The following is a 17,602-nucleotide window of genomic DNA, read 5'->3' on the forward strand; positions in this document are numbered from 1 at the left end:
GATTTAGATGTTTCCATTCGGGCCTCAAGAGAGAGTTGAACTTCTCTTTTTTATCGGATTAGCTGTTTATTTTTGGTCTCCCAGATGTAGTTTTAAGCAGTTTTTGGGTTTGGAGTGGCCTGATTCAACAAATATATCAGCAGTACTTTAAACGCCGCTTCCTCTCTCTGCTTCTCTTCCCCCACGCTGGTGCTACAGTCCTACTTTTAAACATGTCTGTATTCACCATCTACTAACGATGTTATGTCGACACTAAGATTGTTTTTCCCTCATGTCCTGCAGATCATATGGATATTGCTTGCAGAGCTTGTTTTGGATCAGCTATCTGGGTCATATTTAAAAAATACGTAATGTCCTGATTCAAAAGCCTCTAAGGACTCCTACAGCATGACATCCATCTGTCTTTCCTTTCCAGTATTTTTACAGAATGATGAAATGTCTGTTGGAAAATATGCATTAAACTGCAGTTTTTCTGTATGCCCTAATAAAATAAAGGAGAATAGTAAGAGGATATTTTGTATTTTAAAATATGAGCCTGCATGCAACTAGACCTGAATTTTCTTTAATCAAATGGATGCCCCACCTCTGTAGGATAACCCCTCTCTGTTTTGTTTTATTAATACTTTGATTTTTCATAACAACATAATTTTTAATGGCACATGTTTGTGTTGGCAGCTGCTAACTTAAAACAACTGTTTCAGTATCTTTTTTTCTTGTAAATGTCACGTCTCAACAGGTCTGTGAGCAAGCTGCAGGCATTTATATAAGACAGACAAATATATTAAACAACCACTGGTGCCATGCAGTGTGAGAAAACACACTTCACAACTTTCCCTGGAGTTTCATGTTACAGCTGTGTTTTACTTTATGGCACTGCATACACGGCAGCAAATGGATATTAATACATTGGCTGTTTTGAATCAAATCAAATCAAATCAAACTTTATTTATAAAGCATCTTTCATGCCACAGGCAACACAAAGTGCTTTACATGATTAAAAACATTTATGCATACTAAAAACAAAACAAAGTGGAACTACATAATAATAGAAACACTTACCAAAATAAGAAACACTTACCAAAATAAGAAACACTCACCAAAATAATTCACACAGCCGCACGCACGCACATATACGCACACACATACACGCACACACATACACCAAGCAGCCCCCCCCATTCTATACAAACACGATTCTCTTATTACTGTCTCGAACTAAATGCCATTATAAAATATTAAAAGTAATAAGCATCCGACCTGATGCTGCTGTGAGAAAACAGTATCAGTGTCATGGGGATCCATCCACACCAGGGGCCAGTCCACCTATGTCTAACAGCGGCAACCACCCCCATCAGTACAGACCGGGGCCCACACCACAGCCAAAAGGCTGCAGTGCAGGGCCCCAGCTACCCCGATAGGTGCAATCACCGTGGCAGCAGCCCCCAGACCGAGTAGGCAAAACCCCCGACGTGGAGGATCCCCACAAGGAAAACACTGGAGTTACAATTAAAATTAAACAGTCTTAAGAAACAATAAGAACAGCTAAGAATGAATGAATAAATAAGTTGAATAAAATGAAAATAAAATTATGTGAAATAAAATTATGTCAAATAAATTAAGATCAAATAAAATTTTGTTAAAAGCTAAGCTAAAAAGGTAGGTCTTAAGCCTCTTTTTAAAAACTTCCCTGATGCCGTCTGGCAGACTGTTCCACAGTCGAGGGCCATAATGGAAAGAGGCCTTGCAGTATGTATTGGTCTTCACCCTTGGAACAACTAAGAGGCCAGCACCAGAGGACCTCAGGGTCTGCGAGGGTTCATGACTTAAAAGAAGGTCTGATAAATAAGACCAAGACCATTAAGACATTTATAAACTACTAAAAGAGCCTTAAAATCAATCCTGAAACGCACGGGGAGCCAATAAAGCGATTTTAAAACTAGTGTCATGTGTTCCCGCTTTCTGGCCCTCGTCAGAACTCGTCCCGCTGAGTTCTGAAGTAGCTGTAGGTTTCAGATGGACTTTTTAGGAAGACCAGAGAGCAGGGCATTACAGTAATCTAATCTATTTTAAATAAAGGCATACATCAGCACCTCCGTGCTGGCAAGGGAGAGAAATGGGCATGACACGGCTGATTCAGCAAAGAAATGCAAGAGGACATCATCAGAGGAAGTGAAGAAAAGAAAATGGAGAGTGACTGAGCAAGAGATAAGATGAGTCAACATTAGACTTTTACTGGCTGGAGAGATCTCAAAGAAGAGACAAGATGTGAGACAGATGCTGGTTTAGCTGGTTCAGTTGTGTTTTTTGGAAGCATGACCTGATTAGGCTGTTATGTGGCCCCAGAATAGAAATCTGTAGTTGATGTCGGCAATATATAAGATGAAAAATCTGGGGGATGAAGAAACATGCATCATGATTTTATATTGGAAATGTCTTGTTGCATTTATGATTTTGTTTCTGAAGCCTTTTACTAATTATTAAAACCTTGACGTTTATAGGGTCCCGCACTCCCCGGAGAAATACTGATAACGAAACCCTGCTTGCACCAACTGACCTCTTGTATCTGTTGAGGATCCAGTCTAGCAGCTGGTACAGGTCCTTCAGCTCTGTCACCTGCTTCTCCACCGTGATCAGGTGCTCCCCTACGACTCTGTTGAAGCTCTGCACATAGGTGCTGAAGACTTTAAAACTGGGTGGGTAGGACCATCGCAGCTCCCTCTTCACTATCTCCAAATCCTCCACGATGGCTTTACCTAGCAGACCCAGATGAACAGCCAGCCAGGAGGTGTTCTGCTCCTTCTGCTCCAGGTGAACATTTCTCACCTTCACCTGCACGCCCTCATACACTGCTGTCCTCCAGGCCTCCATCCAGCTGTCTGGTAGCCCTCCTGGTTCCTCAGCCCTCTTTTCCTCTTCCTGGATGATCCGGGCGCACGGGATCAGCAGTTCCTTGTTTCTGGCAGGTAATGAGTTAGAGTCTCGAACTATAGAGCAGATCTTGTTCCTGAGCTCTTTATAGAGAAGGTTGAGGTCTTTTTCCTTCTTAGCCAGCTCCACTGGAGAGTCCTTGACAAACTGTTCTCGCTCCCGCTGAAACTCCAGCCGCAAACTGAGCAGGTGCATATAAGCCTCCTCCATCACCTCCAGGTCTATCAGCTTGTTGATCTCCATCACTGCAGAGAAAACACAGCACATTTGGGAATTTACATCTAGCAACAGACCACTTCTCACATTTATTTTGTAATTATTATTTCCATGGTATGTATTTTATGCATTTCACATGAAAAAATTTGCTGAAATTTAAAACATCTTACAGGGTACATATTAATTACAGAACTAAGGAAGAAAAAAGCAGGAAATTACTTTTTCTACATTTAATTTCTTAAATCAGAGGAAATCACATTTGACATTTGTTTGCGAAGCCAGTCACTCCTCCATTATGAATTTTGTCTTTCTTGTTTAATCTGTTGTTGAACATGACATCTGATCGGATCAACGGTCCCTGGCAACTTCACAAACTTACATGGAAAAGAAAAATATAACAGCCCAAACAAAAAGAAGAGAGCACAATTAAACCTAAAAAAACACAAAGGTCAATACAGCCTCAGATTAAGAACACAGGACATGTTACATGTACAGGACATGCAGCATTATCCATTAGAAAAAAAAAAGAAAAGAACACACTTGATTATTTTATAGGGATTAACAGGGTAAGTTATCAGCCAGGTGATGTGGATCAAATGCACTAATTAATTGATAATCATCAGTTTAACCCGCCTTTTTAAATACAAAGGTTTTATAAGTTTGCTGCTCTGCAGCCGTCAGCTGTGCGTTAACACAGCACCAAGGAGGAAAGACATCAGTAGTCATGTTAGGGAAGCAGCGGTTGCCCATATCTCCAAACTAGAATCCATCATTCTACAGTGATAAAGATGATTTACAAATAAAAAAACAATAAAAACAACTGCCAGTCTTTCCAAGCTCACTACAATACTCCAAGATCTGACTCTGCAGTCTTCAGAGAAACTGAAAAGAAGAATAAAAAGAGAGCTGCCACAGACTAAATTTCTGTCTGAATAATCAGAAGAAAATCAACAGGTATGGCTTGTTTCGATTCTCTAACAAAACATGGCAGCTCGACTTGGCAAAGTACAAGACTTCTGGAACATTTCAAGCCCTGCTAAGAACCCGATGTTTTATCTATTTTTTTCACAACATGTAATTTAAAATAAATGTGTATATTTCACAGCAAACAGCAGCTGGTCTGACAGAAGATTATTATACAGTAAGATTTCACATGGAACTTCATTGGCTTTGACAAGCATAAATCTGTAATTCTCTGTTATTTAAACTGGAAAAACTCCTTGTCAGCACGGATGGATTGCGAAAGCAGAGGTTTTAACTTGTCACAACTTAAAGCACAGATTTAAACAACAAATAATATCCAACTTCCTTTTACGGTAAAATAAAACTGAAGCACTGCTGCGTATCCCCCACATGTTGGAACCAGTGGATCATTGACATTACTGAATGACCACAACCTGTTTGTACTAACGAAGTTTACTTTTGATTGAAGAAAAACAGGACAAAACAAAATCCATGAATAATAACGAGACATAAACCTGTGGAAGTCTTTACCTGACAGTGGTGTGTCGGGTATTTTCGGAAAGTTGTAAAACTCCTCAATCTCCTCCTTCTTCTCCTCATCTTCGCCCTCCTCCCTATTCTCCACCAAACTTTCACACATGGTTGCCGTGGTATCCTGCTGGCCTATTTTGTTGCCGTCTTTCTTGGATCCAAAGTTCAGGCTTCGACGAAGTGATGCTCTTTTTTTCGCAAGGGAGTCACCAAAGTTGGACATACCGACATCTGCAGAAGGGAAAACACACACTTCTTTTAAAGCAGTAGTAATAATAATCATTTCTGATCTGTTGCTTTTTAATCTCTCTGCGTTATTTTTAGTCCACTATATGGTTAACACTGTAACAATGTTCAACGTGATTTTTTACAAACAATTCATTTACACTGATAAAGGTCCTACACCATCTGTTTACCCTTTTAATAACTACCTGTAGTTAGGGCTGGCTTGGGTGACCATTAGCTGCTGCTGTATTTATGCTGCTGGGGGATATCCCATGATGCATTGAGCACTGCCCTACTCTGTTTACTCTCTTTATGTAAATACATGACATCAAGGCCACTAACTTGTGTTTCTCTTTTTTCTTTCTCAGTAGAAATCCCCAGCAGTTGCCCATAGTTTTGCCCCCACTTTCCTGTCCTCTCCACCCCTAACCAGTCTAACGAACTAACAAAGAAAAGATTTGATGGGCAGCTTGTTATGGTGGTATATGAACACAGTTACAATGAAATGGATTAATCTGGATTACAATGAATTTGTTTTAACTGGATTATAACTGGATTAAATTGAAAAAAAAGTGCCTTTTAAAGACCTTCGTTTACCTGAATACAAATGAACTTTTAATACCTGTTGGACAGGTATTCCAGGTAGAAAGTACCTACACTCCCGCTACTGTCAGCGCTGTCTCTCTTCACCGAGTTCACCCTTAATTAATACAACACAATGAAAACTTTGTAAAGAAGCAAAGGGATTTGGTCTAGAAAAGCCAAGGGGGACATTGAGGGGACTTATTATGTAAAACTGAAGTTTTGATTTAAAATATACTTTAAAATAGAGCATTAACGCTCAAGCTCGGTTTCACTCTGAGTGTCTCACAATGACTGGCTGGTTGATCTAATATGTAAACAGTGAAGCAGAAATGAAAGCAAAAGGAAAAAATTTTAACAAAACAACTTGACAGACCTAACCTGTCTTTACAGTAAAACATTTCAGGTAGGTTTCCATTTCCAAGGGCTGTAATTAACAGGATAAAATGAGTTTACACTACTGAGAGCCAGACACACACAGCCAGAGAAAATAGACCGCAAGCCTTAAGATTCATCTGGTAACCAGGTTATGACTGGCATAAAGTCATGAACATAAAGTCTATATTTGCGCACATTTACAGACCATAATAAGAGTCTAAAATTGTACTCAGAAAATAACTTAATTTTAATAACTTGATCTTGAAAAACAAACTTCTTAACATCCTGTCCGGTTATACTGTGGGCAGCTGTGGCTCAAGAGGAAGAGGAGTCGTCCACCAACTGGAAAGTAGGTGGATCGATTTCCAGGCTCCCCCTAGAGTTACATGTGGGGTTGCCTATTGGGCTATGAATTTATGTGAATGGGTGAAGGTGCCATGTTGTGTAAAGCGCTTTGAGTATTCAACATGACTGGAAAAGCGCTATGTAATAAGCACATTCCATTTACCATTTCCTGCAGCTCGCTGGAGAGTGACACTGGAGAGATGAAAGAACGGTCTTTGTCACCTACTCCCTGAGAAGTGAGAACTTCTCGTTTGTCTTGGTCCAGTCAGTTCACACTTCTCGAGAAGCTTCGTTCACGAATTACTGCGGGGGGGGGGTTGTCTTTATGTGCAATGAGCAATTGACCCGTTTATTTAATATTTACTGTGAAACTTCATCTGTGACAGAGTGGCATTGTGCATGTGTCTTTAAATGCCAGTGACACATTTTTATACTTTCTCAGCACCTCGATCAGCTGTTCATTAAATAAGTCTCATAAACAGACTGGATGGAGAGCCAGAGCAGGAGAAAGCAGCAGGGAGGCTGTGCAGGCTCCTTCCTACCCCCTGCCCACCTATACACCACAGGACACAGCTCCTGTGTATAATAATATTAATATTATTAATAATAATAATAATAATAATAATAATTTATTATTATTATTGTTAAATGGTGACAAATGCCCTGAAAATTTGCGTTTTCTTTCCTTTTTAACAATCATAATCATTTCATAATGGCAGCCAGGAGGCTTACTGGTCCTGTATTATGATTGTTGTACCTGTCTTTGAACGATGCAGAGTTTTTTTTTTCTGTGCTGTCACATCAGCCGGATCTTCCTCCTTTTTCTGGAAGAAGTTTCCCAAAGTCTTCAGAGGAGAGGTGGTTGCTGAGCCGGCACTTGGACCTGATAGATGGGCAAAGAGAAGGGGCTCAGAGTGACCCAGCTTTCTGAATTAACTTCTCTGAGGCAAGTCTGATAGATATAATCTGATAGATAGAATAAGTCTTGACACTGAAATGGTTTCAGTTTCTCAAAGTTCATATTATGTGTGTTTGTGATTGTGTGTGTCCTTGTGGTGACCTTGCAGGCAAACTAAGGAACGCAACGATTACCTCCTGTTGAAAACAGAGCGAGCTGCTTTAGCTGAGTCTTACAACACAAAAGTGAAAGATAGCAGCAGCGTTTTGAAGGCAATTTCTTTCAATTTCTACCATAAAACCATAAAACTAGCAACACAAGAAGACTTCTCCTGGCACCTATATATATTTTAACAGCAAAAGAAGACAATGAGTTGTCCATCGTTTAGAGAATATGATATCGTCCAAAGATTCAGAATAATCTGCAGAAATCTCTGAACACATAAAGCACAGCTTAAAATCTATATTTCCCTGTGGACTTTGAACCCGGAGACAGACCTGTATTGTAAACAAGCACAATTCTGTCATGGGAATCATGACAGCATGGGCTCAGGAATACTTCCAGAAATCACTGTTTATAAAAGCAGTTAACTATGTAATCCACAAACACAGGTTTAAAAAGAAGTCATACATAAACCTGTACTCTCTGAAAGACTGAACAAACTTTTCTACAATAATTAGCTGCACAAGTTGTTTTTCTTCTCAGCGTCTACACAAGGATGGTGATGCTGCAGAAGCTCAGACAGGGAGGAGCCAGACTATTTAAACATTTAAAAGTCAAACGTAAAAATTTTAAAAGAAATTCTATCAGTCATACTGACATTAGCATTGCAGAGGCTAACAATTAGCTTTGGTAAACAACTAGCATTAGAGACTTCACTTTTGTCTAATAGTAAGGAAAGGCTGGTATGAAGATTGGAGAGGCTAACAACTAGCTTCCCTAGCCTAGTCACCCACTGGATTAGATGCTGCCTCCGATGGCTATAAGTTTTGGATAGCCATTCCATGGTTACTTGCATACCAAAGCTAACTAAATTAGCTGCTATGTTAGCACATCTTCTCTTCTATTTAGTAGCAAATTCTGTGGCACACTGCTGCCATTTACTGTTAACTTGGTTGGAATCTCTCCTTCAAAACACATATTTGACCTCAACAGGACTTCCTGGAAAAAATGAGTAATAGTAATGAAACTTAACTGTTTCACTTTAGTGTTTCTTGTTTATTATAAAAGCTCAAAGCAGAAAATCCAGAGCAATAAGTAGCCCACTACTTATTTCAGTTTTTGGCACAGCAGTCATAGCCTGGTCTTGACAGTCCTTGTGAAAGGTCGCTGATAGCTGTGTTTTAAAAATTCTACAATTGACTTTGAATCAGGAATCATGTAAAGTATGCTTCTTTATAACAATCAAAACATGATCCAAACAATATTTGTTATTCTACAACGGACACACTGTCCATACCAACAGGCTGCATGTCATTGGACTGCCCCATCCACCATTACACACACATACTGAATCACCTAAGTTACAATACATCCATCCAAATGGGACAAGTTCACACACATTTACTGGTGGCTATTGTGGGGCATGTAGGTGGGTAAGCAGAGTCGTTATTTATGTGCCAACACAATTATGCGATAACAACCACAGCAAGGTTTATAAACTGTGGTGAAGTGGAGCATGGACAGAAGAGCAGGCGTTGTTTCGGGATACTTTGCATGAAAAGGACATGGACAATGCCAAAAGACAGAGTATGACTTTAATAACCTTCCTTAAATGGGTTAAACTTTCAATAAAATGTCATCATTCCTGCTGTTGTGTTGCAAAAGTTAGGACTTTCAGCCATTAGTGCACACCTCACTCCATTGACCTTGAGAGGCCATGTTACCATGGCATTACACCTGGCTACAACCTGCTTGCGTCGGAAGATTTTACAACTGCCATCATGATACTCACTTGGTGATGGCGGTGGTGGCGAGGAAGGATATCCTGTTTTAGATGTGTCTTTGGATTCTTTTTTCTTGGTAGAAACTCGTCTCATACTCCGTTTGAGGGTCTGAAGTGTCCCCTTTACCACACCATTGGAAGCCCCTGTCCCATTGCTCCGGAGGGACACGCTGTCCTCGTCAGGGTTTTCAATGGACTTGTTCATCATTTGTGACATCTTATTCCATTAAATAACAACAACCTGTAATAAAAGATCAAATAAAGTAAAATAAAATGTTAAAAATCCAAAGAGGTGAAGTCAGTCTGCACTCTGCTCTGCAGTAGTGTACTGTATGTGAAACAGTAATGTTGTGTTTATGGTCCTTGTGACTAGTCAGCAGTCACGGACGTGTGGAACAGTTTTGTTTATAGATAAACATGAGGTCCAGCTTGTTCAGTTCTGAGAGGAACTGTAAATCTGTTGTAATGCCAACAATAAGCTGCACTAAAAGACACGAAGCCCTTGTCCTCCTTTCTCTTTAAAATCAGTCTTATATGGATTATAAGACTAAATCTCCTAAAATCTCCTAAAATCTAGATAAAAACAGAGAGCAAATACTAAAAATCAACTGTAATCTCAATAAAGTCTAAAGGGTCTTTACAATGATTTTGTTTATTTTATTTTATTGTTTTGTTTTATTTTTTAAACAAAGTTAGAGAGGGGGTTGTTGTGAAAATAGTGGTCTGGTCCAGACCATGGTCCGGACCACTGTAATGAGTGGTCCCTGCCACCAGGGGGTACTACATCAGTGGTCCGGACCACTGTAATGAGTGGTCCTTGCCACTGGTTGATGGTCCGGACCACTGTGATGTTATTGTACTGTTATTGTACTCTATTCTACAGTCATTTAGCAGACGCTTTCATCCAAAACGACTTACATTTGAGAGCAAGAACAACACAAGCAAGAATTCAAACAAGATGGGACGTCATAATTAAGTGGTAGTCAGACTGCTTTGAGTCGAGTTGGACCCAGGTGCTCTCATATAGTGCTAGAGGCAGTGCATATATATATTTTTTTCTTTTTAGTTTTAAATAGTTTTTTTGTAAGTCATTTTGTTTAAATACAAGATCACAATTTCATCAAACAATATCATCTTGGGCATAGGTGCACACAGCTTAATCAGTACTTGGTTGAGCCAAAGAGCTGGACGAATCTTTCTAACTCATTTTGATGAGTAGAAGAGGTAAGCTAAGTGTGGAAATGCTCCTTAAACAACTGAGTCTTTAGCTAGCTCTTAAAAGTGGGTAAGGACTCTGCGGATCGGATGGCGTTTGGTAGATTGTTCCACCACCGGGGAACAACAGAGGAGAAGAGTCTAGCTACTGATGTGGCGCCACCTTGTGGTGGGAGCACTGGGCGTCTTTCACTGGCAGAGCGTAACTGTGGAGAGGGAGTGTAGCTCTGGATTAAGGAGTGGAGGTGGACCAGAGCTGTTTGGGTTATTGTTCTGTAAGCCAGAAGCAGAGCTTTGAATTTGATGCGTGCTGCAACTGGAAGCCAGTTTTTTTTTATAAATAATTAGAAATAAAATTATAAATAAAATCTATCCAGTATCAGACATTTTAAAATGTAGATTTAAATTTAATGCTCTTTCTGTAAGGTTGCAACAGAATCCTTACAGCATTTTTTCCTGCACTCTGTCAAACACGTTCTGGGCTAATATAAAATGTGGCTGTCACTAAAGATATACAATATTCCATCCTTTAGGCTTTTGACATTATGCCAACTTCATAGTTAACCTAAATCCAAATTTCTCTGATGTTATCAACATTTTTATTTTAATGGGAATATGGAGAAATAACAAAGAACTGGATTGGCTTATTCGGTGCATTATATACATTTACTTCCCTTATGGTGATTTATATTTTAAGTGTATTGCACTTTCATTCTTGTATTTTATTGTAATGCATCTGAGTGTCATGGCACGCACTTTATTTTATAAATACAATGTCCCTGCCCAGGACCACTGTAATGAGTGGTACCCGCCACTGGGTGGAAACTAAATCAGTGGTCCTTCTGTGGTCCTTATACTCATCACCACAGAGCTACTCAATTCTGATTCAGTCGATAATTTTAATGCCCCAACCACCACCCATGGATTACTCAGCTTTTTAAAAAAGAATTACCATGTTTAATATTTCATTTTAGATGGTTCAAACCCATTTGCATTCCTTATCTGCTAGGCTGCACTTATGTTTTCTGGAACTAATTGACTGCAATTTAGGCCTATTATTTATTATGATTTTATTTTGTTTTAGTCATAGCAGTTTAGTCACCTGTTGTTAAATGGATAAACTGGCTGTGTTTTCTTTCTGCCATTTGTGGGTGATTAAATGTGTGTCCTTGACTTTGGGTCTTACAGGCAATTCTGGTATAGTACACAAAATACACAAAAAAGCACAATAAAATGAAGTAAATAAGTAGAAAAACAGAATAGATACACTTAAGGGCACTTGTGAGATGATAATATAATAATAGTAAAAGTGACAGTGTAATAATAACAGCATATGATTGTAACAGCAATGGTATATGATAATAATAATAATAATAATAATAATAATAATAATAATAATAATATATACACCTATAATTTTTTCCTATATATTTAGCATGTTCAACGTATGCAAAGATACATAACTGCAATGTGATGGTAAAGTTGACAGATAGAATTAGACCAGGTGTGTAATAGTAGCTCTGACACAGGTAGAGGAGCTGCAACGTCTGATTGCAGAAGGTAGGAAGGAAGACTGGGCTTTATCACGGAGAAAAGTTTAGAATCTGCTGTTTGTCTGATGTGTCGATCATAATTATGGAATATCTTAGATTTAAACAATGTAGTAATCAATTTAAAAAAATTAAGTCCTCCAACTGCAATTTTTGTTAAACTTGGTTTCAGAAGAGAGTATTGCAAACCATTGTGTAAGACAATAAGCAAGAGTACAGGAATGGTTTGCAAGCCTTAATGAATTCTATTTTAGGAAAATACATAAATTTAGCGGAAAAATGTTGATAAAATATTTCCATTTATGTTCAGAAAGTCCATTACAAAGACAATGCCCTTTTCATATCAATTCTGTTTAAATATTGGCTTCCTATTAATGGTTATCACTCTATTATTCCATAAAGTGGAAGCATGGGGAGAAAAGCTATTTTAATGGTACCTACAAATTAATCAAAATCTAATTCTCTAATACTTCATTTTTCATATTATTTTACCAAATGTAAAAAAAAAAGGAAAAAGAATAATAAAATGAGCCTTTCTTATATTGATATCTGAAATGTATATGTAGCTACCACTGATTTAAATGTCTCCTAGTGGCAGGGGCCACTCATTACAGTGGTCCGGACCATGGTCTGGACCAGACCACTATTTTCGCAACAACCCCTACTGCAAAGTTAGCGACTATTTAGTGTGGTTTTGAGCCAGAAAAAGAATCCAACACATAGGCTATTACAGGGGTCTCAAACTCTGGTCCTTGAGGGCCACTGTCTGCAGGTGTTAGATGCGTACCTGCTCCAACCTGATCCGAATTAAATGGATCCAACAGCTTGTTAAGTTCTCCATAATGACCCATTAATTTGAGTCAGATGTGTTGAACCTGCGAAACATCTAAAACGTGCAGGACGGTGGCCCCTCGGGACCCGAGTTTGATATCCCGGGACGATGAGCTCTAGTAGAATAAATAATGTACAAAACAATTTTTCAACTATTTTTTTATTTAATTATTTGAAGATTTTAATCTTCTGAGAGACCTTCTCAGCCAGACTGATGCCATAATTAGGACGGACTGCGCGTGAAGCCCGCTGTGTAGGCTATTTCCTAAATGCGTTTTAGTTATTTATTAACTATATGAAAGAGAGAAAGAAACGTCCCTCTTACCTTCAAATGGTGGCTCAGGTAAAAGCGTTTGAAAAAAATAATCCGCCAGGTCGCCTTTCAGCCTTTTATAAACCCCTTTCAGACTTTCACTTTAGGAAAAACCGTGGCCAAACAGGTTTGAAATAAAGGGTAACTAAATATAAAGCTCCGCGTTGTCAGCATGCCAGCAAACTGAAAGTTAACAAGAAGAGAGAAGGAAAAAGTGGAAGTACGGCTGCCAGTAACTTAAGGCACGAGGACATGACAAAGATCACCTTCCTGGTGGTAATTATTTTGCTGACAGCGAAGAAGGTCAGTTAACAATTAAACAGGCTAAATAAACGAAGAGGGAATGTCGGTCACAGTGAGAGGAAACTGCTTTACGGGAGTTTGACTGCTGCAGATGCTTTTACTCCTTTTTAAAACCCATATCAGCTTTCAGGTGGATTTTTCCATCTGGTATGTGGAATTAAAGCATGTGGGTCTGCAGCCTGCAAAGCATAGAGGCTCAATTCAAGCTCATAAGTGCAATGATTTCACAATGAATGACGTTCAGTCAAGACTTGAAGTTCAAACTGAGCATCTGAGTATTTCAGAAATCTGCTGGGATTTTCACACACAACTATATAGGGTTTATGGAGAATGGCCTGGAAAAGAGAAGATATCCAGCAGCAGATGTCTGGACCAACGAAAGCATAATTCCTTCTTCACACACTATGTAAAATTGAGAAAATGAACACCATGATGTTTTTACATGTCTCAAAGTAGTAAGTATATCTATGGGGGGCTAAATACTTTTGCAAGAGGATGCTAGCAAAAAAAAAAATAATAATAATAATACAATCCTGTGGTAAACAAAAAATTTGACTACAGTATTTTCCCTTAAAACATTTGAAAAACAAATACTAATTAAAAAAAAATCTGTATGTGAAAATGAATTAATGCAGGAATTTAATTTCTATTGCTGACAACAATAAGAACATTACACCACCAGCAGCCTGAGGCTTTGATCCAAGGCAGGATGGCTCCATGTTTTCATGATGTTTTTACCAGATTCTGAGCTTAGCATCTGAATGTGGAGCTGAAATAGAGACTCATCAGACCAGCAACGTTTCTCCATCTTCTATTGTCCAGTGTTGGTGAGTGTGTGTGAATTGTAGCCTCAGTTTCCTGTTCTTAGCTGACAGGAGGCACCCGGTGTGTCTTCTGCTGCTGTAGCCCATCTGCTTCAAGCTTGGACCTGTTGTGTGTTCAGAGATGCTGTTCTGCAGACCTTGGCTGGAACCAGTGCTTATTTGACTTCCTGTTGTCTTTCTATTATCTTCAACCAGTCTGCCCATTCTCCTCCCACCTTAAAACAATTATGTTCTTAATCATCCAAATCATGATAATCCTAAGAGCTGAAATAAAGATAACTGGACTTTTTTTTCTCTGGTTCAAGGAAAAGACGTCCATTTTCCTTCATTCAAACTCTCTTCTTCATTTGGCTCAGATACAAATCACTGCCACAGCTAATTATAAAACAACGGTACAGTATTTATCTAATAACATTACCAATCAGTGGGTGTGAAATCAGCTCATCTGTCTGCTTTAGTTTGCAGTGTTGTGATTTTACACAGGTTCATATGTTATCAGGTCTTAGTTAATCAGATTTTGATGCTACGCAGGTGAAGCAAAAGGAGAATTTACACACGACACATCAGCTGTGTAGCTGTGAAAAAGGGTTTCCAGTGTCTTTTAGACATAATTCAAACCCAAAAAGTTGTTATTCTGTGCATGTCTGTGTAGAAACACATTTTCTAAAGCCGGTAATTCAGAATTTGTGCATTAAAGTGCAAATTTCTCACCATTCTTTAGTGTAAACCTGGAGTTAAATTAATTTATACCTTTTAATTTTTAGTAATAAGGCAGTAAACTGTGAATTGGCCTTTAAGACTCAGAAAGATGTCAATGAAGACAAGTGTCATATTTCCTTCACTGATTCCCAACTAAAAGGATCATTAGTGAGGTTTTGTTGTGCAGTTTCTTTATAAGGACCCTTAAAAAGGGAAAACGTTTCTGGAAGAAAATAATAAAAATAGGGGGAAAAAAAACATCTGTGCTGAGAGGTTTGTTTCTGAAATTTAAGTCTCACCAATTAACTAAATGTTTGCTCAAGTTTTCGTGACAGGATCCAGAATGATTTCTGGCCCAACCATGTCATCCACCGCCACTAGATGGCGCTGTGGGCTGCATTTGCTTTAGCCATTAATGATTTGTGTTTGGAGTTTCTGCCCTCATGTTTTTCTGCTTTAGGAGGAATAAGTTATAAAGATCATGACTGGAACATTTTCCATTTTTTCATCCAGATTTTGATCAAATCCAACATCTGTTGCACGAGAAATCACAGAGACAAAAATCAGCAATGAAAATTCCTGGTCAAGTGGCATCGTGACCAACTGCTCCATTTTTTTGTGTGTCTGTGTGTGTGTGCATGTTTATATGTGTGTGTGTGTGTTAGTCACTGAGCAGATTAGAGAAGTACACATTTGAAATAATAACTAAGCCAGTACAGAGTCAACAGCATTTTAACACCCAGTTAAATCAATCTATCAACACATCCATCGTCATCTTTTTATTGATACGTCCCAAAAATCCTTTTATAAGAATTCAGGCTCAAACAGGTGCAGCTGAGACAGAGACATAAAACCCTTTTTAAAGGAAAAAATACTCAAATATCCACAAAACATCATCTTGTTCCTTCATTTTAACCCTCTGATAGTAAGTTAACACAAAATGATGAAAAAAGGAAAATTATTTTACACATTACAAACATTTTGCATGTAATAAAAATAATTAACCATCGCCATGTATTCCTTCACTCACTAAGTCTGACTTTACGTTGTTTATTGTCATGAGGGCCTGTCATAAAGAGAGTAGAGGGTTTTTCTCATCCACTACAGTAAAAAGTCATATTTATTCTTTAATTCTTGCTATTTTATTTCAAATATAATCATCTACATTCTTTATTCTGATGATGACCCAGAAATGATGGTAAAGACGATGAGGTAGCTCGTTTTTCTGCTGCTCTGCTTAAATCAACAGCTGTTCTGCGTCACAATAGCCTCCATTAAGCACAAGCACTAGATCAGCGTTGCATAATGGATAAAAAGCTGTGGTGAGAATGGCATGTGTCTATAAAACCAGATGTTCACAAGCAAAGGTCACGTCGTAGGTTAGATCTTAATACGGCCTAATAAAAGCTTTATTGTCAGACTGAGGAAATGTAATTGAGATTATCTGATAGTGTTTGTGGTGTTGTTGTGTTGTGCAGTAGAGAGAGAGAGAAAAAAACTGTCCTCTCCCTTGCAAATTTACTCTTGATATCCTTTTCATTCAAATGTGTTCAGTTTGTGTTTACACGGTTAATTAGCATTTTGTTACCACAGCAACAACTGCAACTGTGCAGATAGTTATAGCCATGTCTTCTCTGCTGCTGAAATTAAAGTTGTGTTATGTAAGGCTTATCTTTCACCATGCCAGATTCTGATGCTTTAAGTTAAAATAAATTACCATAAGCAAGGCCAGGTGATTAGTCAGGGAGAGTATCTGTATGATGTCTTTTAACTCTGGATGCATGATATATATAAAAAAAAATAAAAAAAAACTCACCAAATGAACCTTTTCACAACAGACTTTTGGACTCAAAACAGGAGAACAAGCCCAAGTTTCCAGTTAGAGGAATGCCAATGTCAAAATTAATTATTTATCTAGCTCATATAAAAACAACAACATACAAAAACAACTGTTGTCTTCACAATTGCACTAACAGGTCTTGAAGTAGCAAATAGAACAAAAAGAATAAATAAGTAAAACACTAAAGTTAAGATTATTAAAGACTATTTAATGCGAGTGGGAGACCAGAGAGAATACATGAGTTTTTAACAGACTTGTATGCTCTGAGTAGGTGCAAAAGAGGAATGTAACACTCACTTTTACTTTTTTGTTGAGACAAATATCTAACCAGCCAATCACATGGCAGCTCCTCTAGACATTAGTCATGTAGACATGGTGAAGACGGCTCACTGAAGTTCAAACTGAGCATCAGAATGAGGAAGAAAGGCGATTTAAGTGACTTTAAGCGTGGCATGGCTGTTGGTCTGAGTATTTCAGGAACTGCTGAATTACTGGGATTTTTACACCCAACCATAAGGTTAAAATATCATGTGAGCAGCAGTTGTCTGGACATCTTCTGATAGCTACTTTCAGCAGGATAATGCACTATACCACAAAGCTCAGATCATCTCCACCTGCTTTCTAGAACATGACAATGAGTTAACTGGACTCCAACAGCCTCCACAGTCACCAGATCTCAGTCTAGTAGAGCAGCTTTGGGATGAGGTGGAACAGGAGATTCTCATCATGGATGCAGCCGACAAACCTGCAGCAGCTGTGTGATGCTGTCATGTCAATATGGAGGAAACCTCTGTTAAATCTATGACACCAAGAATTAAGGCCGTTCTAAAGGAAAAATGGGTTCAGCCTGGTACCAGCAAGGTGGACCTGATTAACTGGCCCGACAAGAGACTGAATAATTTTATACTTCCTTGTCTATGTATTAATTTCCCTATTTTTGATGTTCCATATGTAGGTTGTACATTTTTAAAGAGAAGTGTTGGGGAGGGTTATTTTTTTTATTATTATTATTCATG

General features: G+C 38.5%; 1 protein-coding gene across 2 annotated transcripts in view; it reads right to left on the minus strand.

The window, feature by feature from the left end:
• Positions 1-13,252, minus strand: part of exoc3l4 (exocyst complex component 3-like 4) — a 31,912-nt gene extending 18,660 nt beyond the window's left edge. The window contains exons 1-5 of one of the 2 annotated variants that reach the window (XM_041972856.1): positions 12,933-13,252; positions 9,021-9,252; positions 6,926-7,051; positions 4,639-4,869; positions 2,555-3,173 (exon numbers count right to left, since the gene is read on the minus strand). In XM_041972856.1, the coding sequence (XP_041828790.1) occupies positions 2,555-3,173; positions 4,639-4,869; positions 6,926-7,051; positions 9,021-9,228 (1,184 nt within the window). In that variant the 5' untranslated portion in view covers positions 9,229-9,252; positions 12,933-13,252. Of the gene's footprint in view, positions 1-2,554; positions 3,174-4,638; positions 4,870-6,925; positions 7,052-9,020; positions 9,346-12,932 lie in introns of those variants that run through there. The other variant, XM_041972857.1, reaches the window with a different exon arrangement.
• Between the last annotated feature and the right edge of the window lie 4,350 nt (positions 13,253-17,602).

Source organism: Melanotaenia boesemani, chromosome 20 (genome assembly GCF_017639745.1).
Source record: "Melanotaenia boesemani isolate fMelBoe1 chromosome 20, fMelBoe1.pri, whole genome shotgun sequence".
In the NCBI taxonomy this organism is placed as follows: domain Eukaryota; kingdom Metazoa; phylum Chordata; class Actinopteri; order Atheriniformes; family Melanotaeniidae; genus Melanotaenia; species Melanotaenia boesemani.